The following is a 23,835-nucleotide window of genomic DNA, read 5'->3' as shown; positions in this document are numbered from 1 at the left end:
AAAGTGATTTAGAATATCATCAGAAAGGCTCCAGATTTACGATATACATATGATAATTATTAGAATTGTTCTGATGAAACTTCGTATAGGAGAAATCATATTTCCGTAAATTCTGAGTGTCTGGATAACCTCAGAGGGGAGATTGAAGAGGGGGTGGCCGGCAGGGCCTCCGAAACTCACTTGGGGTCGGCCAAGGTCAGCCCAAGGGGCAGCCAGCCCTAGGTTTTTTTTGGGTGGGGGGCACACCTTCTTGTGGAAGGGGGCAACGACTGCAAGTGCCAAGGAAGGTGGCAATGGTGGCAAATGCGAAATACTCTCCTCTATATAAGAGGAGGCCCCCTCTTCCAAAAGGGCACCATAATCTCTATGTAGATCAAAGGCACCGAGGCTGGCAATCTCTTTTTGTCTTCTCCACATATGTTGGAAGTCTGCACTACTCTTGCCGCTAGAGCTAAGCCCTGGACGGCAAAGTCCTCACGGATTGCACCTATGTACACGTGGATACCAACAGATGAATCGTAACTTCGATTATTTGGAGCAAGGTGGAGATGTCCTCGCGGTTGGGAGGATACGCCTAGATGCGGGGATCGCCCGTGCCAGAATCTTGTTATCGTATCTACATAGTATAGATCTTGGGTTCTCATGTAGAACGATTTTTTACATGCATGCAATCCCTACAATGATCGCCTTCTCTTGAGCCATCCATGCATAGTGAGCAGGGTTGGGTTCAGGTCCGTGTGCGCCATGGACCATCGAAGGGGGAACATGAGCGGACAATCAACGAACCCGAGAGGGTAGTGACTTCGGAGGAGTGGCATAATCTAGGCACGCCAAAATAAATGTCGGCGGAGAGCCGAATAGTCAGGAGGTGCTCAAAGTAGAACGAATGCACTTTAGAGCTAATAACATCAACAAGAGAAACATCATGTGCCACAACGACAACAAGAGAAGGCGACGCATACATGGCCGATGCAATGAACGCTTCGCCAAAAGAGGCAGTGACCGATGCAACCAGCGCACTATAGGGTTCAACGTATGACAACAACATGAAGTTAGAATCAGCATAGGCAGACGCCTTGGCTGATGCAATGATGGGAACCGGGTCCGGTGCGAATGCAGGCACCGTGGTAGGTGTCAATGCTAGTGTTGTAGCCGGCGGAAAAGCGGACGTTGAGGAGAGGCGGCCAAAATGTTGGACAAAGATGGGAGGCTCGAGAACATGGAGCAAATGGAGAAGGTGCCGATGGGACACCACATGGAGACAGTGGCGTCAATCAGGACGTGGAAGAGGGAAGCAAGTGACGCTCGAAGGAGGTCAACGGAGGTGTAGGGAGAGGCGGCGACGGAAGTCCTGATTAGGCTGATACAATATTAGAGGTTAGGGATTTAGGGGGATTTGGGCACTACCAAAAGAGGTGGCCTCCATGTGATGTTTACATGATGTACAAATGTACAAATTACAAAGTTCTAACCCTATAAATGTTAGTATACAAGGAAATTACAATATAATGCCTAATAGTGCACCTTTGCATACCTGGTGGAAAGACCGAAATGAGCGTTCTTCAAGGGACGAAGGTCAATAATTCTTTAGGCATTAAATATGAAACTCATTCTTTGTATCTTCGAACAACTATCGGGTTTGAAAATAAATTTTCATAAGAGTGAACTTTTTTGTTTCGGAAAAGCCAAGGAAGAGGAACAACAATATAAACATATTTTTGGATGTGAAGTGGGCTCTTTGCCTTTTAGATATCTAGGAGTTCCTATTCACTACAAAACTCTTAGAAATTCAGATTGGTATCGGGTAGAAACTCGATTTGAAGGCAAATTGGGTTGCTGGAAGGGTAAGCTCTTATCTTATGGAGATATACTTGTGTTGATCAATTCTGTGTTGAAAAGTTTACCAATGTTTATGTTGTCTTTCCTTCAAATTCCGAAAGGGGTTTTAAAGAGACTTGATTTTTATCGATCTAGATTTTTTGGCAAGGGGATGAAGAAAAGCGGAAGTATAGATTAACAAAATGGAATATTATATGTAGACCAAAAGATCAAAGTGGCCTTGATATTGAGGTCCTAGAGTTAAAAAATATATGCGTTCTAAGTAAGTGGTTATTCAAATTATTGAATGAAGAAGGGGTTTGGCAAGAGTTATTACATAATAAGTATCTATCCCAAAAGACTCTCTCTCCAGTTCAAGCTAAACCATCTGATTCTCCTTTCTGGAAGGGACTAATGCAAGTGAAAGATGATTTCTTTGCACGTGAACACTTTAAGTTAGGTGTGGTTCAACTATTAGATTTTGGGAGGATGTTTGGTTGCGTGATAAAACGTTGGCACAACAATATCCATCTTTATATCATATAGCGCATCATAGAAATGTCTTGGTTGCGGATGTGTTAGCTCATGTTCCTCTGAATATCCAATTTCGAAGGATTTTGCATGGGGATAAATGGATGGATTGGTTGCATCTGTGTCGATGTCTCATGAATGTTACCCTTCAAGATCAAACGGATAGCTTTGTTTGGAACCTAACTACCACAGGCTTTTTCACTGTCAAATATATGTATGAAGACCTAATGAATGATCATACTCCTTTCTTGCGGAAATATCTATGGAAACTTAAAATTCCACTAAAGATAAAAATATTTATGTGGTTTCTTGATAATAAGGTGTTGCTAACTAAAGATAATCTTGCGAAAAGGAACTGGAAGGGTTGTACGAAGTGTTGTTTTTGTGGTGCTCAAGAATCCATTGAACATTTATTTACATTTTGCCCGTTTGCAAAATTACTTTGGCGGATGGTGTTTTTTGCCTATGACCTTCCACCTCCAACTAATATTACCAATATGTTCGGTAATTGGTTAAATGGAGTAGACAAAAAAGCAAAGGATCGGATACGCATTAGTGTGTCCGCTCTATGCTAGTCAATATGGTGGTGTCGTAACAATATTGTGTTTAACAATTCAACTTCTTTTAACAACATCCAGGTTATTCATATGGTGGTCCACTGGGTGTAACTGTGGCGCTACTCCTTCCTCAAGACCAGCGGGCGTTTATGGATACTGGATGCAACCATCTACAGACGGTTGCAGAGGATATCTTGTCCCAGGTTGGTTGGTGTCACACTAGTCAACTACAAGATGCTTAGTTGGCCAGTTTTTATGATATTCTCATGTTCGATTGATGTATTGTTCATGAGTGATACTTGAGTGGTGTATCGTATATTTCTGTGAGACCTTTCAAACTTTTAATAAAGGCCGTGTGCATCATCACGATGCATAGGCTGAGGCGTTTTCACCCCTTTTCAAAAAAAATAATTCTGTAAGCAACCGGAAGTCACAAATGGAGCCCGAGCTCCATGGTGGCCTGGGTTTTTAAAATTTTTTAAACCAATATCTTTATGTTTTAAAAAATTATAATATTTTTCCAGGTGTAGGTAATGTTGAACTCTACAACGTGCAAAATCTAAATTCAAAACTCGTTTTGTATTTTAGACTACACAAAAATTACAAATTTGACAAATGTCCATGTTGTGAAAATATGCACTGTTTTTTATGCACTGTTCATATAGCACCCTGATTCACACATTTGTCATTTTTTCTGAGCTTAAAATATAATGAATTTCGGATTGGTTTCTTGGCACACTAGTATAGTTCATTATTATCTACACCTGGAATTTTTGTTCCATGCTTTTTGAAACTTTTGTACGAGATTCTCGATTTATTTAAAAACAAGCTAGAGGTAGCCTGGGAGCCATTTGTGTGTGCACTTGAAGGGTATCTCCAACGCGGCAACCTAAACGGACGCGCTAGGCTATCCGTTTTGGGTCGTTCGGGTGCCTGCGCGGACACGCGGACAGCGGACAGCGGCCGCGTCAGTGTGTCCATTTGGGTCGCACGCTGTGTCCAACACGGTGACCAAAAAACCCGCCACGTTGTTCGTCGTCCCTGGGCGGCGCTGCGCCATGGCAGGCCTCGACGGGACAGTAATGGCGAGCGGGAGACGCGCGGGAAAGGCCAAGGGCGCGCGCTCGGGACCAAGTTTCCCGCCAAGGCCACCGGCTATAAAAGATGGCACGCGTGGCCTCGCAGACCTCACCCGCTCCGCCGTCCTCTCCCCCTCTACCATCTCTGGTGCCCTCTCCTCCTCCATCGCCATGCCGTGGACCCTACATACCACGTGGGTCAAGGTCTCCCTCGCCGCCCGTGCAGGTTCCCGCTAACGGAGGAGGAGGAGCGGCAGGATGCGCGGTGGGTCGCTGACGACGAGGCAATCCGCATCGCGGCCGATGGGGCGGCGAAGAAGGCAGAGGACGCAGAGCTGGTGGAGGCGGCCGCGGACAGCTGGCACGAGGCGGTGGATAGCTGGTACGAGGCCGCGGAGGAGGGATCGGAGCCCTCCGCGGAGGAGGCGGATGCCATCGCGGCCGTCGACGCGGAGGATTACCTCCACGACCTCGAGATGGTGAAGCTCAACGTCGCCATCGAGGAGCGTCTCGCCGAGCTCACGCACGTGACGAAGGAGAACGAGGCCTCCGTCCGGGCCGGTCGCCTCCATTTAGGCGACCTCATCGGCCGGAAGAACGAGCTCCTCGCTTTTGCAAGTAGCCCGCCACCTCCTCCAGCTGCCCTCGCCCGAGCGGCGCGCCCGGGAGGATGCTGCGTCGGCGGAGCGCGGCCGCCAAGAGTACATCTGGGCATGGGCAGCCCGGCCCGGACGGCCCGGCCCGACCCGGCCCGAAAATCCCGGGTCGGGCCAGGTCGGGCTTGCACTTCCGGCCAGGTTTGGGCTTGAAATCTGAGCCCGAACGTCGGGCCGGGCCGGGTTTGGGCCTTCATTTTTGTGCATTTTAGCCTGGTCGGGCCGGGCTTCTCGAGCCGGGCCAGGCTTTTTGCTCGTTCGGGCCAGGCCGGGCTTTTTGCTCGTTCGGGCCGGGCTCGAGCTTAATTTACAGGCCCGGCGGTTGGGCCGGGCTCGGGCCTGACTTTTTACCCGCGGGCTTTTTAAGCCCGGCCCGAAACCCGGCCCGGCCCGAACTTTGCCCAGGTGTAGCCAAGAGCGCCTGCGTCGTCGGCAGGAGAACCATGAGGCCCAGCACGCCGGCCGCGTCCACCCGGAGGCACGAGATGTTGTGGAATGTGCCGCCGCGCGCGAGCTCGCGTTGTGCGGGAAGCGGATCCTCACACCGCAAGAGGCGGAGCGCGCCCAAGCTGCGAGGACGGAAAGGAGGAGGGCGGCCACGGAGGAATGCCGCAAGAAGGCCGCCGCCGCACCACCCAGCTGGTAAGCTGGAGTGGAATCCTCACGCGTACAAACCGCCGTGTTGAGTGAAATCCACGACCCTGACGGCGAGTCGCCGGGAGGCCGCTGGCCTCCTAGGTAGCTAGACTAGCAGTAGGTGTTATCACCAGATTTTGGACAAATCCAGAGGTGGGCCGTAAGAGAGATGGGCTTGGGAGACTACACGTGGAAGATCTCTGAAGCGGCCTTGCACGGAGAATTTGGGCTAGTTTGCCCGTGTATCTGTAATTTATTAGATCGTATCTTAAGTTAGAAGTTAGAGTTTTACTCGTGCACGGTTAGGTGCACGTCCGAATTAGAAAGTCCCCTGGACTATAAATATGTATCTAGGGTTTATGAAATAAACAACAACTCACGTTCAACCCAAAACAAACCAATCTCGGCGCATCGCCAACTCCTTCGTCTCGAGGGTTTCTATCAGGTAAGCGACATGCTGCCTAGATCGCATCTTGCGATCTAGGCAGCACAAGCCCCACGTTGTTCATGCGTTGCTCGTATCGAAGCGTCTTTGATGGCGAGCAACGTAGTTATCATAGATGTGTTAGGGTTAGCATAGTTCTTCGTATAACATGCTTACGTAGTGCAACCCTTGCATGTCTAGCCGCCCTCACACCTATCTCAGGTGTGGGGGCGGCACCCCGCTTGATCTTTATTTAGTAGATCTGATCCGTTACGATTGCTCCTTGTTCTGCAAGGATTAGTTTAATATCCGCAATAGTTAGGCCTTACAAAGGGGTGGAGGATCCAGCGGCACGTAGGGTGGCGTTCGCAAGTCCTAAACAGGATGTTCCGAGGATCAACTTCATGTTGGTTTTTAGGCCTTGTTTAGGATCGGCTTACGATCACCGTGCGTGGCCGCGAGGCCCAACTCGGAGTAGGATGATCCGATTATGCGGTGAAAACCCTAAATCGTCGTAGATCTAATTAGCTTTATCTTGATCAAGCAGGATCACCATATATTCGTGCACCCCGTACGAATCATGGGTGGATCGGCTCTTTGAGCCGATTCACGAGATAACCTGAGAGCCGATCGAGGCTCGTATTTAATGTTTACGTGTATGCCATGCAGAAACTAAGCGAGGCATCCCCATCACCTTCCCGACCAGGTATAGGTCAGGTGGCACGCCCTTGCACTTCGCATCGCCGCGTGTGACCAGAAGAGCATTGCGGGCCGTCGCTCGGAGGGGTCTCAGCCAGCCGCAGCTCTAGGCTCTTCCCGGCTCTACAGTGTTGATAAGTCGCTGCCCGCCGGTGGGTTTTGGCAGTCAACACATTCTGGCACGCCCGGTGGGACAATCGTCTACATCAACCACATCGCCATCTACATCTGAGATGGCGGACGGCACGCCAGTCACCTACGAGGAGCTGCCCGACGAGCTCAAGAAGAGATACGACGAGATCAAGGTCACCCTCGAAGCCGACCTCATCGGCTCTTTCGCAGAACCCGTTCCCATGGCATCGGATGGAAGGGATTCTCACCGCAAGGTGCACTCGATGGGATAGACCTCTCGCCCCGTCGGAGGAACGCACCGAGGGCTCGCGGCAGAGATCAACTACTTGGTGGCTCACTCGCTACACCGCCACTCCGAAAACTTGGTCAACGTGTTGGAGCGTCTCGCTCCGCGCGTGATCCAGAGATCATGAGCCACCGTACTCGCCGTCGGGACCAGCTCTCGGGACGCATCAAGGAGAGTTGCCACTCCGGTCCCCGTCCACCGCTGCCATATGCGTTGGCAGCACCAGCGGAAGTGCCGGCTACACCGGCATTCGTCGTCTACAAGATTGGTGGTGACCCTAGTGACTACCAGTTCTTGGCTGAGGCGCCTAAGGAGACCCCTCAAGGATACGCGTGCACGTATGTGCCAGATTGTGGCAACTGGGCACTCTCAAACCAGGCCACGACATCAGGGACTCCGGCGAAGACAGGAGGAACGTCGGCGACGTAGCTTGAGAAGCGGACGTGGCTAACTAAGTACGCCACCCCGACGAAACTCCGGAGCCCGGCTCCTGCAGTTGGCTCGCAGCTGGAAAAGCAAACATGGCTGGCTAAGTACGCCACCCCGGCGAATCTTCGAGTGCAACTCCCGCAGCCAAGCACGGCGGATCGGATCGGCACCATACCGAGAGACCAGTTTGGCATGGTGCCGAAAAGAAGGGCAATCGGCTATTCCAAGCCGTACCCCGACGAGTACGAGATGATCCCGCTGCCACCTAAATATCGGCTCCCTGACTTCTCCAAATTCAGTGGATCAGATGGCTCCAGCTCCATCAAGCACGTCGGCCGATATTTGGCGCAACTAGGACCGGCTTCAGTGTCGGATCAGCTACGCGTGAGGCTCTTTTCACGGTCCCTCACGGGATCGGCTTTTGGATGGTACACCTCTTTGCCAGCAAACTCCATCCGAGCCTTGGAAGCAATTGGAAGAACAATTCCATACGCAATACCATTCGGAAGCTTCCGAGTCTAGCATTGCCGATCTAGCACAACTACGTCGAAGCGCGGAGAAACGGTGACGAGTACATCCAGCCGCTTCAGGAATCTTAGGAACCGATGTTATTCGGTTCGTATAACCGAAAAGGAAGCGATCGAGTTGGCGTAGCCGGCCTTGCAACACGGCTCAAGGACATGGCCTCCCAAGCGGATTATCCTCGCCGGCGCACATGGTTCGAAACTATCGGCATATGAACAGCGCCACCCGGACCTGTACCAAGACAAGTTCAAGCGTGCGGTAGTCCCGGTCGATGCGGAGGAAGACGAAGTTCCCGCGGGAGACCAAGAAGTAGCGATGGGCTGAGTGGACTCGGGGAGGAGCCCCCGTGTCCTACAAATGGGTAAAGCCACCAGGGCCGCCCAGGGGATTTGATTTTGACGTGACCAAGACTGAACAAATCTTCGACCTCCTGCTCAAGGAGAAACAGTTGACGATTCCTGAAGGTCTCAAGTTCCCCACGGCGCAAGAGCTAAACGGAAAGCCGTACTGCAAATTCCACAACTCGCTCTCCCATGCCACCAACGACCGCGAGGTGTGGCGTCAGCACATCCAAGCGGCGATAGAGAAGGGGCGTTTAATTTTCAACCGATACGCCATGAAGGTCGACACCCAACCCTTCCCCGCCGTTAACATGGTGGAAGTCACCTACCCCGAGGGTTGCCGGCCCAGGTCCCTCGTTCGGCATCAACATGGTAGGACCCGGAAACCACTCTGGCAAAGATGGAGATGAGGGCAGCTGCTCTCATAGCAAAGACACAAAGGAGGCCGCTCCACGCGATCGGCTCCGTCATGATGGCAAGCGCTACGTCACAGAGGGAGAGGTGAAGAATATAAGATATCAACGACCTCTCTCTGATCACCTCCTCAACAAATATGTGAGTCAGTATGACCAACGCCGACGGTCCAACTATGATGATGAAGGAGATCGTCTGGTTAGAGAAGCCAGAAGACATCGTCGGCAGGATCGCGATGAGGAGGAGTGCGAGCGCCGTGCCACGGACAGGTCGAGGGAGCAAGATGACAACGCCAGACACTGGGACTGCCCTTTCTTCAGACACTGCTGGGATTCAGGAATGAGCCGATTGCCCACAATCGGCAATTGCCCAGAATGCAACAAGAAGAAGAAGGAGGCAGCCAACGTGTCTGTGTTCGAGCAATTAGGCCTCTCCCGCCACAGAGCAAACGTGCTGGGTCACCTCGTTGGGCAGATCTTGAGGATTCCGAAGACGAGGGACTAGAAGAAGAAGAAGACAGGTACCACCGACCAAGGTGGTGCCCTGATGGACTCAGCCGTTCACAAAAACGCAGGGTTCAGCGGTTGCGCGGCCTGGAGGAAGCCGAAAGGTTATACCTGCATACGTTAAGAAAGGCACGGCCTGATCTGGCTGCAAAGGTTCAGCGAGCCCTGGATGAAGAGGGTCGTCCACGGAGAATGGAGTGGCGTCCCAAGCAAAAGAAAGCCGATGATGAAACATCGGCTGGCACAAACATGGTGCTCGTCTTGCCGACAGAGCTTAGCGCTCCACGAGTCTACGATGCACTCAAGGTGGACGACAGCAGGCGCATCAAGTCAGAGGTTGGGTTGGTTTTATCCAGCCTGACCGAGTAGCAAGATTAAACCAATGAGCAAACCGTGCGAGGCTGATCCTTGTGATCGGCCCCAAAAAAAATTATGGAGGAACATTACAAAACCTTCATCGAACAAGCAATGTGGAGGCCGATTCCAGCAATCGGCCAAAATTATCCTCTGCACATATTCTGCTTGTGTTCAGCAACGATCCACTGGGCGGCGGCCACGTCGGCAGATGAAAGTCAGCATGAATCTTTGCGAAGCCGACGTACAAGAGCAGTGCCACGACTAACCATGAAAGCCGATATCTGCAGTCATTTGGCAGATTCGGCTCGGGGGATAGTCAGATGAACATGTGCAGATAAACATGTGCAAACTTGCGTGCAGTGGAACATTGGGGGCCGATTAAGGAAAAATCGGCCAAATAAAAAAAAAAAATTCGCACGAAGCGAAGCCGATACGTGGCCATCGACTCAAGAGGTACAATTGTTATGAGCAGAGGGTCAATGAAGCAGGTTTCCTTTTGCGAGTAATGTGCAGATCAGGTTAAGGATGTGTTGCATCAGATCCACCAAAGGAAAGGAGCCGATCTGACCCGCAAGGCGCGAAGAGTAGACTGAAGAAGCTCGGGGGGCAGCTCACCCTGAAAGTTCTCTGCTCTGGAAAGCCGATTTTGCTGAGATCGGCTGGTTCTGCATCATGACTTGAGAACCGGTGACGACACGTTGGTTAGTCCACTGATGTGCTCGCCTTGATAGAGGCTCGGGGGGCAACGGATGGCGCAGAATTTTCTGTTCTTAATAAGCCGATTGAGATTTCATCGGGCTGAAAACCCAGTGGTATCGACTTCAGCATCAAGTCGTTTCAGCAGTGGTTCTGGGGCTCTCGTAAGAACGTCGATCTGCCTAGTTGTCCGCCAGAGCTCAAAGTCGTCAGTTGGGAAAGGCAAAAGATCAAAAGGATGAAGAATGGAGCATTGAAATACCGATGCGTTGTCATCGGCTCGTTAGGCATTGGTTAAGTGACGATCGGCGGGGTCAGTATAAAAGGGAATCGGCTGAATTGGCATAAAAGAAATTGGCAAATTGGGGAATTTCTTCATTGATAAACCAGATTTCTTACATAGAAGAGCTGATTGCTCTCAAAAGGGAGTACTAAGGGGATACATTGCCCCGTCTGCTGCTGCTGATCCTATTTTAGAGGTCCTATTCTACGGGCCGTCACTGCCCTCGTCGTCACCATCGTCAGCGCTGTCGGCGCTGCTCCCGTCGGGCTCGTCGTCGCTGCTGTAGCGGCCGCCGGCAGGACCTTCGTTGTCCTCGTCCTCCACGTCGTCGTCGTCGTCGCTATCATAATCACTAAGGTTCCCTGGCCAGGGGCAGTGGCGCTTGGCCGGCGGCTCGTCGGAGGGGCTGACGTCGTCCTCCTCCTCCTCTTCCTCCTCCTTCACCTCGGAGGAGGTAAAGTCATCCCAGGAGAAGCGATCGTCATCGCTCTCCTCCTCCGACTCCCCGTCGGCAAGGAAGCGGAGGTCGCTCTCCCCGTCCGTCGAGAACTCGTCGTCCTCGGACCAGATGGAGAAGTCATGGTCTGGCTCCTCCCCGGCCTCTATGGCGCGGCGGGTGTTGGCCGCATGGACCTCTTGTGGGCTCGGTGCTGGCATCGGCTCGGGGGAGGAAGAGGACTCAAAGGAAAGTCCCGACGAGGCAGAGGAAGAAGAAGACATCGTGTGCAGAAGGGTTTTTTGGGGTGCCGATGGTTGGAGCAGAGGAAGGGGATAAAGATAACTAATCAATCGGCACAGTTAAATAATGAGGAGCCTGGTGGAAATTTAATGTCATTACAGTTTCCAAGGAGATGACGCCAGAGCTATCGAATTTTGCAGAGAAGCTGAGAAGACAGGGCATAATGATAACGGATACTGCAACAGCTCTGCTCTGCCACGACATGACCCGACGAAGGAAGGCATAATGATTTTGGAAAAATATTTCCAAAACCAGGGGGGCATGTGTTATCACCAGATTTTGGACAAATCCAGAGGTGGGCCGTAAGAGAGATGGGCTTGGGAGACTACACGTGGAAGATCTCTGAAGCGGCCTTGCACGGAGAATTTGGGCTAGTTTGCCCGTGTATCTGTAATTTATTAGATCGTATCTTAAGTTAGAAGTTAGAGTTTTACTCGTGCACGGTTAGGTGCACGTCCGAATTAGAAAGTCCCCTGGACTATAAATATGTATCTAGGGTTTATGAAATAAACAACAACTCACGTTCAACCCAAAACAAACCAATCTCGGCGCATCGCCAACTCCTTCGTCTCGAGGGTTTCTATCAGGTAAGCGACATGCTGCCTAGATCGCATCTTGCGATCTAGGCAGCACAAGCCCCACGTTGTTCATGCGTTGCTCGTACCGAAGCGTCTTTGATGGCGAGCAACGTAGTTATCATAGATGTGTTAGGGTTAGCATAGTTCTTCGTATAACATGCTTACGTAGTGCAACCCTTGCATGTCTAGCCGCCCTCACACCTATCTCGAGTGTGGGGCGGCACCCCGCTTGATCTTTATTTAGTAGATCTGATCCGTTACGATTGCTCCTTGTTCCGCAAGGATTAGTTTAATATCTGCAATAGTTAGGCCTTACAAAGGGGTGGAGGATCCAGCGGCACGTAGGGTGGCGTTCGCAAGTCCTAAACAGGATGTTCCGAGGATCAACTTCATGTTGGTTTTTAGGCCTTGTTTAGGATCGGCTTACGATCACCGTGCGTGGCCGCGAGGCCCAACCTGGAGTAGGATGATCCGATTATGCGGTGAAAACCCTAAATCGTCGTAGATCTAATTAGCTTTATCTTGATCAAGCGGGATCACCATATATTCGTGCACCCTGTACGAATCATGGGTGGATCGGCTCTTTGAGCCGATTCACGGGATAACCTCGAGAGCCGATCGAGGCTCGTATTTAATGTTTACGTGTATGCCATGCAGAAACTAAGCGAGGCATCCCCATCACCTTCCCGACCGGGTATAGGTCGGGTGGCACGCCTGCACTTCGCATCGCCGCGTGTGACCAGAAGAGCATTGCGGGCCGTCGCTCGGAGGGGTCTCAGCCAGCCGCAGCTCTAGGCTCTTCCCGGCTCTACAGTGTTGATAAGTCGCTGCCCGCCGGTGGGTTTTGGCAGTCAACAGTAGGTACTATTAAAAAAATATAATATATTTTATTTTAATGAAAAAAAAAATTATATCCCTATGACACGCAGGCCTGACACGCAAGCCAGGGGATGACAAGGGGAGGAGGCGAGCGGCCAGCGATCGGCGTCCGCAGCCACGCAAACGCGGCCCAGATTTGGACCGGCTTTCATCCATTTTAGCGATGGGTCCGCGCGCTGGACCGCGGTTTTGTTCGTTTCGACCTATCCAGACGCGCGGAGGCACCGGAATAGGTCGCCGCGTTGGAGATGCAACTGCCAATCTAGTGCAAGATCACATGCAAAAAAAACCCGTCAGCGTCAAAGTCAGCGAATATCAGTCCGTCAAATTTGCATCCGTGAAGGGAACCATAGACGCCACACGCAGCTTATCCTTCTGCCCGACTCCCACTTACATTACTGCACCTTCCCCTCACGCACCATGTGTCTCAGCCACCACCCAAACATTGACCTCTGCCACGCCGTCGTCGCTAGTCGCACCACCGGCTGCTCGTCGTCTCATCGACACCGTCATCGCTAGTCGCACCACCGCTAGCTCCGTCTCCTCGCTGCCCGAGGTAGAAGAAGGGTGACAAAGGGAGCCTGACCTTGTTTCTTCTCTTGATTATTGCTAGGGACGGTTGCATCCCTGGGGTGATCGTCTCCCTTCTAGCTTGGATCTAAAGGGCTTCTCTTCATCTTTTCTTGTTCAGACGGACGGTGGTGCTTGTACCATATCCTGGTAGGGACGAGGGCTACCTAGTACGTATACGTATATAGTACTAGTTTTTTTTTTTGCGGGTAGTACGTATATAGTACTAGTTAACAAGTTCAATTACAGAGTTTGAAGTGTCATTTTGTTCATGCATGTTGGTGTTACTGCAGAAGCAAGCGGATGGCGGAGGCGGCTATACTCCTTGCGGTGTCAAAAATTGGGGCAGTTATAGTAAATGACGCTGTCTCGGCTGTGGTAGAGAAGCTGTCCAGGAAGGCAGAAAATCTACGTGAACTGCCAGGAAAGGTCAAAAGAATTGACGATGAGCTGATGATGATAAGTGGTGTGATAAAAGGTCAGGGCACAACACAACTGAGCAACGATGCCATCAAGACTTGGATTTCATTGGTGAGGAAGCTAGCCTACCGAGTTGAGGATTTTATTGACAAGTACTTGTATGAGGCCCTTAAACTCAAGGAACAAGGCTTCCTACGTAAGTACATCGTCATGGGAAATCACCATTATAAGGTTTTCAGTCAAATTGCCAAGGAAGTTGAAGAGATTGAGAAGGATATCAAGCATGTCGGAGAAATGCGTAGCAATTGGACTAACCCAGTCCATCCCATTAAGAATGAGCATGCGGACATTGATATCCGCAGGAATGGACGCTGCTTTCCCGAGCTCATCAACGATGACGATCTTGTGGGGATTGATGAGAACAGGAGCAAGTTGACTGAATGGCTAACCATCGATGACAAGGAACACACGTTAATAACAGTGTCTGGTATGGGAGGTTTGGGAAAAACCACACTAGTGAAAAATGTGTATGATCGGGAGAGTGCCAAATTCCCTGATGCCCATGCTTGGATTGTGGTGTCACAAGCATATGATGTGGTTGATCTGCTGGGGACAGTGCTCACCAAGATAAGTCATACACAACAGCCACAGCCACCACTACCAGTCAACACTCGCGCCAGGCCTGACTTCTATGAGCTAGCAGAGGCAATAAAAAAGATACTGCAAGACAAGAAATGCTTGATCGTGCTGGATGATGTGTGGGACAAACAAGCATACACTAAGTTGCAGAGCACATTCCAGGGCCTCCAAGGAAGCCGTGTAGTGATCACAACACGGATTGATGATGTGGCAGCTCTTGCTCTAGAGGGACGTCGCCTGCAACTCCAGCCTTTGGACATGGAAGAATCATTCAACCTCTTTTGCAGAAGGGCTTTTCACAACAGAGTGGGCCACAATTGCCCTCAAGCGCTTGATGAGGTGGCTCGTTCTGTAGTAAAGAGGTGCCATGGCCTGCCATTAGCGATTGTATCTGCCGGCAGCCTATTGTCGACGAGACAAATAGATCAACATGCCTGGAAGCAGGTGTACAACCACCTTCGGAGCAAGCTGCACGCAAATAACCATGTCCAGGAGATACTTCAGCTGAGTTACCATGATATGCCAGGTGATCTCAGGAATTGCTTCCTGTATTGCAGCATGTTTCCTGAGGACTACCCCATCTCGGGAGAGAGTCTTGTCCGGCTGTGGGTTGCGGAAGGATTTGCAGTGAAGACAGATAACAGCACACCTGAGGAAGTGGCCGAGGGAAATCTCATGGAACTCATTGGCCGGAATATGTTGGAAGTTGTGGAGAGAGATGAGCTCAACAGGGTTAGGATCTGTAAGATGCATGACATTGTCCGAGACCTAGCTCTTGTTGTTGCTAGAGAGGAGCGGTTTGGCACCGCGAGTGATCAGGCTGAAATGTCCCGCATGGATAAAGAAGTCCGCCGGCTATCAGCATGTGGTTGGAAAAAAAGCACAGCGATGGTAGCGTCAGCGGCGGTGGAGTTCCCACACCTCCGGACAATGATCTCACTTGAAGCACCTCAATCCTCCACCAACATGATTTCCTCAGTTTTGACTGGATCCAGCTACCTTACTGTTCTTGAGCTGCAAGATTCTGAAATCAACCAAGTCCCGGAAACCATAGGGGATTTGTTCAACCTCCGCTATATCGGCTTAAGGCGCACCAAGGTCCGGTCACTTCCAAAGTCTATTGAGAAGCTCTCAAACCTCCAGACACTAGACATTAAGCAAACAAAGATAGAGAAGCTGCCGCCAGCAATTGTAAAGGTGGAGAAGCTACGGCACCTTTTGGCTGACAGGTTTGCTGATGAGAACCGGACAGAGTTCCGCTACTTCGTCGGCGTGGAAGCACCTAAAGGGATATCCAAGTTGGAAGAACTGCAGACTCTTGAGACCGTCCAGGCAAGCAAGGACTTGCCCGTGCAGCTGAAGAAAATGAATAAACTGCAGACTCTGTGGATTGACAACATCAGTGGTGCTGACTGCCAAAACCTTTTCTCTACCCTGTCGGCCATGCCCCATCTTTCCAGCCTACTTCTTTCTGCATGTGATGAGAATGAGATACTTTGTTTCGAATCCCTAAAGCCAGTATCTAATGAATTCCGCAAACTAATTGTCAGGGGCGGCTGGGCCGATGGGATACTCAAGTCCCCGATATTCCAGGGGAACGGAAAGTATCTCAAGTATCTAGCTCTAAGTTGGTGCAACCTTGGAAAAGAAGATCCGTTGCAGATATTGGCATCTCATGTGCCAGCTCTGACCTACCTTAGTCTTAACACGGTGAGTAGTGCAGACACTTTGGTTGTTTCTGCAGGGAGCTTTGCAGAGCTCAAGACACTTGTCTTGAAGCGCATGCTGAATGTCAAGAAGATAGTGATTGAAAAGAATGCCCTTCCCCGCATTGAAGGTATCTACATCGTGTCGCTCTCGGGGTTAAGTATGGTTCCTAGTGGCATCGAATACCTTGGATCGCTGAAGAAGCTCTGGCTGCGCGGTCTACACAAAGACTTCAAGGCTGAGTGGGCGCTGATGGAAAATTACATGAAGCATGTTCCGGACATCCGGACCTAGCTACGGAGCTGCAGCCTACTTCCTGCCGGATTTTTATTCGACAACACATCGTTTCATGCATTTTCGTCGTTTGTAAGTAAAGTACTGAAAATCGGGCACTACTTGCGCTCAAGAATGTAAGACGAGTCAGTTTGCTCCGTTGGGTCATTGGTTATGTACTGCTATTAGCTTGGCTTGGCTTGGCTTGATGTAAAATCATGGACCGTTTATATCAAATGATGCATTCTAAGTTTGTTATGAATATTGTTGTTGTACTGGTTGTCTTGGGTAATTTCTGATATCTATATCTCTGAAATCTATCCTATCATCTAAATCTGGGTCAAGCCTGACTGTTTTATCCGACAACATATTTTTATGCATTTTCGTTTTTTGCGAATAAGTTCTGGAACTCTAGCATTTGTTACCTTCACCGGATTTAAGACGATTGAGTTTGATCTTTAATTTTGATGACTTGTTATTTACTGCTGCATTCGATGGCTGATGCGCAGTCCTCCCACACGTCCAGCGTATGGCGATCTGCGCGCGCCGTATGCGCCATCTCCGTCCTGCCACTGTTACGTTGTAGGAAGACCTCAAACTCATGCAGTAGTGGCCTGCACCATCCATCCCGCTACAACACAGTGTAGATTTAGAGGTATTTTTCCTCGGGCACTTGTTAAAGTGTGGCTAAGATGTGTTTTTTTTTGAAAGGAATACGGTAAGGGAAGCCCCTACAGTGTTTTTTTATAATAAGAACCCAATTCTGCGCCCGTGGGGACTTGAACCTGGGTGGTTGGGTTGTACATCCACTTCCCTAACCGAATGAGCTAGGCTCACTTTAGGGGCATTATTAGCAAAAGTGTTTCTAGTTGTATATCTTTTGTGACACTTCTCCAAGTGCCCCAGTAAACATATAGCTATTGTGGCACTTCTCTAAGTTCCTAATGGATATATATCTTTTGGGACACTCCAAATGGCTCAATTTATCAGTGATCACATGAAAATAGAAAGAAGTGTGACTATGCACTATAAAGAAGAATCAAACTTATTTAAGAGGCTGCTAACAAAGGATATCTTGTTCTAAGCCGATGTATCCAACACTTTTGCTATATATATGTAGCCGCTCAAATATTAAGCGATTAAAATCTCCACCAAACTTCTTTAAGAGGCTGCAAAGTGCTAACAAATGAGGTAAAAACGAAAAAATAACAAGAATAAGCTATCATCAATGAGCAGGTTTCGAACTTTCAACTAGAGTCACTATGAGTGCAGCTCTGCACTTCAAAAGGATTCATGTTATCTGTACTTAGACCAAATCTTAAGTTCCTCGTGCCATCTGCAAAGTATGTGAACTCTCTCTCGATTCTTCTCCAGTGCGACTCATCAGCGGGGTGTCTCAACATCATGTCTTTCTTACGGTATTTTTTGTGCCATCGCAATAATCTGGCATGTTCTTTGTCTCTAAACAAATGTTTCAACCGTGATATTATAGGAACATACCACATCACCTTGGCAGGAACCCTCTTCCTAGGGCTTTCGCTCTCAACATCATCATGGTCATCTCGCCTGATCTTATACCTCAATGCAGTGCATACCGGGCATGCATCCAAATTCTCGTACTCACCGCGGTAGAGGATGCAATCATTAATGCATGCATGTATCTTCTGCACATTTAATTCTAGAGGGCAGACACCCATCTTCACTTCGTAAGTACTGGCGGGCAATTTCGTTACCCCTTGGAACCTGCTTCTTCATTATTTTTAGCAACTTTCCAAATCCCGAGTCAGTCACACCGTTCTCTGCCTTTCATTGCAACAATTTCAGTTTGCTACCTAGCTTTTTCTCGCAGTTTTCGCAAGCTGGGTACAACAATTTGTTGTGATCCTCTAACATCTGATCGAACTTCAACCTTTCCTTTTCAGTTTTGCGGTCTCTCTTTGCATCAGCAGTAGCCCAACCAAGATCATCATGAGGCTCATCTGACGCCTCTTGATCTTCTGCTTCCCCCATTGCAATAAAACCGTATTCAGGGAACATATGATAGTTGTCATCATCCTTTTCTTCTTCATTATCTTCTATCATAATCCCTCTTTCTCCGTGCTTGGTCCAACAATTGTAGCTGGGCATGAAACCGAACCATAACAGATGTGTGCGAAGGGTTTTAGAGGAAGAATCCTTCTTATTCTGATAGTCAACACATGGACAACACATCAAACCATCCACCTGTTGGTTTTCCTCGGTCACACAGATAAAATCTTTCAGGCCCGCAATGAACTCGTTATGGCGTCGGTCAGCGTATATCTATTGCTGGTCCATCTGCATTATATAATTAAGTTTATCAAAAACCATTATAGGGCATCATGAATAGTGAAGCGATGTACATCGACGCATGCATTTTATCAATGACGGGTGAAAGGATAAAGTTGTTAACCTCGATCGAGAAAGAAAAAAAAGAGGAGAAAGCTTAAGTGTGGCTCGGGCACTTCATATCGTATTTATTTTGTGTGAACTCAAGTGGCATCATGGTCTTAGGAATTTCATCGAGCACCTCTTGTGCGTGAGAAGGGAAAGCAAAGCAACATAAACTTCTAGTGCTAAGAAGTGAAAAAGCTAAGTGTGTGGCTCAGAAGCTTAAGCAGGGCATTTGTATATATAGGGCTGGACCTTTAGTTCTGGTTGGAGATACCAACCGGGACTAAAGGGGCTCGTAGCATGGTGCGGTAGGCCGCTGACTCTTTTTAGTCCCGGTTGGTATCTCCAACTGGAACTAAAGGTCACAACCGAACCAGGACTAAATGGGTGTGGTGGCCCCGTGCACGTCTTGACCGCTCGAACCGGACTAGAGCTCACATTAGTCCCGATTCATATTACAACAGGGACTAATGATATTTTTCCCAGTGATACATAGTGCAAGCAAGTCCTTAAGCCTTTAATAACAAGAACGGGGAAATTAAACACTGACCTGCTCCCTCTCCATATTCGGAAAGCCTGTGATAGATAGAGCAAGCAAGTTCTTGAGCCTTTAATAATAAGAAGGGGAAAACACTGACCTCACGTAAAACTGTACTCCAGAGAAAATAAAAATGTATATGCTCTATATCAAGACGACAATTTTGACGTTTAAGAATATCAAAATGGAGAGAAATATGGTGTATGTAAAAATGACTCACGTGCTGCCTGGGCCTAGGCCCCACATATTGCCACGAGCGAATCATGAAAGCCTAGTTTTTTTTTGTGACAGTACAATCGTAGATATTCACAAATACGTACACATATTTATCCCTATGAATATACGCACGCACATCCAAGCCTATGAGCACCTCCGACAGACCATGTCTAAGAAATTGATTTAGCAGGTTTTGAGATTGACGAAATCACCACACACGTCTCACCGTCATCAGGAACATTGCCTCTCACTATATAATATTCCGCATGTATGATACACCAAAATATCATTTAGTGGCCGGGGGTGCCACTGCTCTTCTAATCATCCAACCATATATTGATTCTAAAAAACCATGATTTATTGTCAACCCACAATTAATATGTACACCCAGTAAAAAAGGACTCATCTACTACTACATGGGACTAATGGATGGGACGCGAGAATGGGATAAGAACCAACGACATTGCTCTTCAGGTTTGTCGCCATGACGATCGATGAGACTATTCTCTACTGGTCAGAGGCGAGGAAGACGATGCCGCTATGCTGACTCACCCTAGGACCCTAGGTTGGAGTTGGCAAATACAATGTCACCAACATGCAACTCATATTTGGTCTAGAGACCATCCTTCCCGGTGTTTTTTTTTCTGAGAGGGATTCACCATGTGCACTTGGTTACCTGGTTAGGTAAGACTTCTTTGCCCCAACAATATCCGTCTTTATATAATATTGTGCATCATAAGAATGTCAAAGTTGCTCAAGTACTAGGTCAGGCGCCATTGAATATTACTTTTCCGAGAATTTTAAATGGTAATAAATGGACTTCATGGATGCAGCTATGTAGAAAACTGATGATGGTACAGTTAAACGACGAAGAGGATCGTTTTGTTTGGAACTTGTCATCTAATGGTCTGTTTACAGTAAAGTAGATGTATGAAGATCTTATGTGTGATCATACCCCTTTTCTGAGAAAATATCTATGGAAGGTGAAAATTCCGCTAAAAATTAAAATTTTCACGTGGTTCTTGAGTAATAAGGTTTTGTTAACCAAAGATAATTTAGTTAAACGGCATTGGAATGGGTGTACAAAATGTGTCTTCTGTGGGGAACAAGAGACCATCCAACACCTTTTTATTGAATGCCCCTTAGCTAAACTCTTATGGCGTACGGTGAACTTTACTTATGATCTTCCATCTCCCACCAATATTACCAATATGTTTGGTAATTGGTTAAATGGAGTAGATAGACAATCTAAGGCATACATCCGGATTGGGGTTGCTGCTTTATGTTGGTCTATTTGGAGGATCGGGAATGATATGATTTTTAATAAAAAAAACTTCTATTCATTTCTTGCAGGTTATTCATATGGTCTCCCATTGGGTCCAACTTTGGGCTCTACTATCTCCGACAGCGGGATGCCATGGTTTCTGGATGCACACGGCTCCTGATGGTCGCTCAGGATATCTTGTGCCAGGCTGGTTGGCGTCATACTAGAAGGCTATGTTGATATGTAGTCTTGTTTTTGAGTTTCTTTCATGGATTGATTGTTGTATCAATCCTTGATAATGCGTGCCTTGTAAATTTTGATACTCGGAACCTTTTTGCTTAATAAAGGGCTGTGTGCATCGTCACGATGCAGAAGCCGGGGCATACCCCCATTTCGAAAAAAAACTTGGTCACCATGTAGGAACGACACATCATCACACGCGCGAGGAACCACAAATGGTCGGAGCTCCAGTTGGTCGTTCTTCTCTAATAGGAAAGCAATGTGTTTGGTTCCCAGTACAAATCTACATAGTTTCTTTTTGGAGAGAAAGCAATTAAGATTTTCTTTAGATGATGCTAAAATAAATTGATATTTTAGAGGTAAAAAAACCAGATAGGTATTGCACACTGGCCAGTATGAGCTTGGGGGGGTGGGGGGGGCGATCAAAACCTCGACTTTATGGCTCGCGCTCGCTTTCGCCCCCCGCGCGGGCGAGAGGGAGCCAACCCTAGCGCTGCCGCCCGCCCTCCCTTCTCCTCCCCCTCCCCTTCGCCGCCGCCGGCGCATGCCGCCGGGCGTTGCTCGTGCGGTGCCGGCGGCGGCGGCCGGCTATTTCCCGTGCGCGTGGCAAGAAGGCGCGGAGCTCGGCGCCCGCGGTGGTGTCCCTAGGCTACCTGCTGGTCCGGCGTGGATGGGTGGCTCTCGAGGCGTCGGTGCTGCTCCTCGGCGGGGCAGCGAGGTGGATTGGCGGCAGATGGCCGGTTGCAGGCAGGTGGCTAGCGGCTGACCGCGCCCTCTGATACGTCTCCGACGTATCGATAATTTCTTATGTTCCATGCCACATTATTGATGATATCTACATGTTTTATGCACACTTTATGTCATAATTATGCGTTTTCTGGAACTAACCTATTGACGAGATGCCGAAGGGCCAGCTTGTCTGTTTTCTGCTGTTTTTGGTTTCAGAAATCCTAGTAAGGAAATATTCTCGGAATCGGATGAAATCAACGCCCAGCATCTTAGAATCCCCGGAAGCATTCAGAACACCCGAGAGTCGCCAGAGGGGGGCCACAGGCCCACCAGATGGTAGGCCGGCGCGGCCTTGGGGTGGCCCGCGCCCCCCTAGCGTGTCGTCGCCTCGTTGACCTTCTGACGCCGCCTCTTCGCCTATTTAAGCCCCCTCGACCTAAAACCTCGATACGGAAAAGCCACGGTACGAGAAACCTTCCAGAGCCGCCGCCATCGCGAAGCCAAGATCTGGGGGACAGGAGTCTCTGTTCCGGCACGCCGCCCGGACGGGGAAGTGCCCCCGGAAGGCTCCTCCATCGACACCACCGCCATCTCCATCAACGCTGCTGTCTCCCATGAGGAGGGAGTAGTTCTCCATCGAGGCTCGGGGCTGTACCGGTAGCTATGTGGTTCATCTCTTCCCTATGTACTTCAATACAATAATCTCATGAGCTGCCTTACATGATTGAGATTCATATGATGATGCTTGTAATCTAGATGTCATTGTGCTAGTCAAGTGGATTTTACTTATGTGATCTCCGGAGACTCCTTGTCCCACGTGTGTAAAGGTGACAGTGTGTGCACCGTGTGGGTCTCTTAGGCTATATTTCACGAATACTTATTCACCGTTATGAATGGCATAGTGAAGTGCTTATTTATATCTCTTTATGATTGCAATGTGTTTTGTATCACTATTCATCTATGTGCTACTCTAGTGATGTTATTAAAGTAGTTTATTCCTCCCGCACGGTGTAATGGTGACGAGTGTGTGCATCGTGTAGTACGTACTTGGCGTAGGCTATGATTGTGATCTCTTGTAGATTATGAAGTTAACTATTGCTATGATGGTATTGATGTGATCTATGCCTCCTTTCGTAGCGTGAAGGTGACAGTGTGCATGATATGTTAGTACTTGGTTTGGTTATGTTGATATGTCATGCACTCTAAGGTTATTTAAATATGAACATCGAATATTGTGGAGCTTGTTAACTCCGGCATTGAGGGTTCGTGTAATCCTACACAGTTAGTGGTGTTCATCATCCAACAAGAGAGTGTAGAGTCTAGCATCTATCTATTTATTCTGTTATGTGATCAATGTTGAGAGAGTCCACTAGTGAAAGTATGATCCCTAGGCCTTGTTCCTAAATACAGCTATCGCTGCTTGTTTACTCGTTCTCATCGTATCTCGTACTCGCCCGCAATATTACCACCATCCATCACACGTCGGTCTTGGACAAGCAAAGCACTTTTCTGGTGCCGTTGCTACTGCTCATATTTATTTATACCACCTGTATTTCACTATCTCTTTGCCGAACTAGTGCACCTATTAGGTGTGTTGGGGACACAAGAGACTTCTTGCTTCGTGGTTGCAGGGTTGCATGAGAGGGATATCTTTGACCTCTTCCTACCTGAGATCGATAAACCTTGGGTGATCCACTTAAGGGAAACTTGCCGCCGTTCTACAAACCTCTCGCTCTTGGAGGCCCAACACCGTCTACAAGAATAGAAGCTCCCGTAGACATCAAGCACTTTTCTCGTGGCCGTTGCCGGGAGGAAAGGTAAAAGGCACTCATACTCCGGTTCCAGTGTAACAGTACTTTTCTGGCGCCATTGTGTTTGTGCTCGAAGATATTTCCTTTAGATCCTGCAATTGCATCTTTTTGTTTCTTGTTTACACTAGTTTGGCATAATGGACAACAATGAGCTTCTTATTCTATTTCCTGATTTAAGACATGGATGGTTTGATCCGAAAATTAAAAAAACCATGGAACATATTAGTATGAACACTTTGAATACTATTGTTGCTAATGATATGGAAAATTCTAAGCTTGGGGAAGCTGGCTTTGATGAGCATGATATTTTTAGTCCCCCGGGCATTGAGGAGAAAATTTATTTGATGACACTTTGCCTCCTATTTATGATGATTATAATGATATTGGTCTTTTGGTGCCACCTGTTATGGAGGATGAATTTGATTATGATTACAATATGCCTCCTATATTT

The 23,835-nt window shown here is 48.6% G+C and overlaps 1 protein-coding gene across 4 annotated transcripts; it reads left to right on the top strand.

The window, feature by feature from the left end:
* Window positions 1-12,939: 12,939 nt before the first annotated feature.
* LOC124652353 (disease resistance protein RPM1-like) lies at window positions 12,940-16,436 on the top strand. 4 transcript variants are annotated; one of them, XM_047191377.1, is made up of 3 exons: window positions 12,940-13,121; window positions 13,257-13,285; window positions 13,429-16,436. In XM_047191377.1, the coding sequence occupies exon 3, from the start codon at window positions 13,439-13,441 to the stop codon at window positions 16,193-16,195; it is 2,757 nt and encodes a 918-aa protein (XP_047047333.1). In that variant the 5' UTR covers window positions 12,940-13,121; window positions 13,257-13,285; window positions 13,429-13,438; the 3' UTR covers window positions 16,196-16,436. The 4 variants fall into 4 exon arrangements, with proteins under 4 accessions (XP_047047333.1, XP_047047332.1, XP_047047334.1 ...); XM_047191376.1 differs by having other exon boundaries at window positions 13,257-13,305; XM_047191378.1 differs by having other exon boundaries at window positions 12,940-13,285; window positions 13,429-15,904; window positions 16,032-16,183.
* Window positions 16,437-23,835: the final 7,399 nt, after the last annotated feature.

This window comes from Lolium rigidum, chromosome 5 (assembly GCF_022539505.1).
Source record: "Lolium rigidum isolate FL_2022 chromosome 5, APGP_CSIRO_Lrig_0.1, whole genome shotgun sequence".
Classification (NCBI taxonomy): Eukaryota; Viridiplantae; Streptophyta; class Magnoliopsida; order Poales; family Poaceae; genus Lolium; species Lolium rigidum.
The sequence above is the reverse complement of the archived record's forward strand: the minus strand, read 5'-3'. Positions and strand labels throughout refer to the sequence as shown.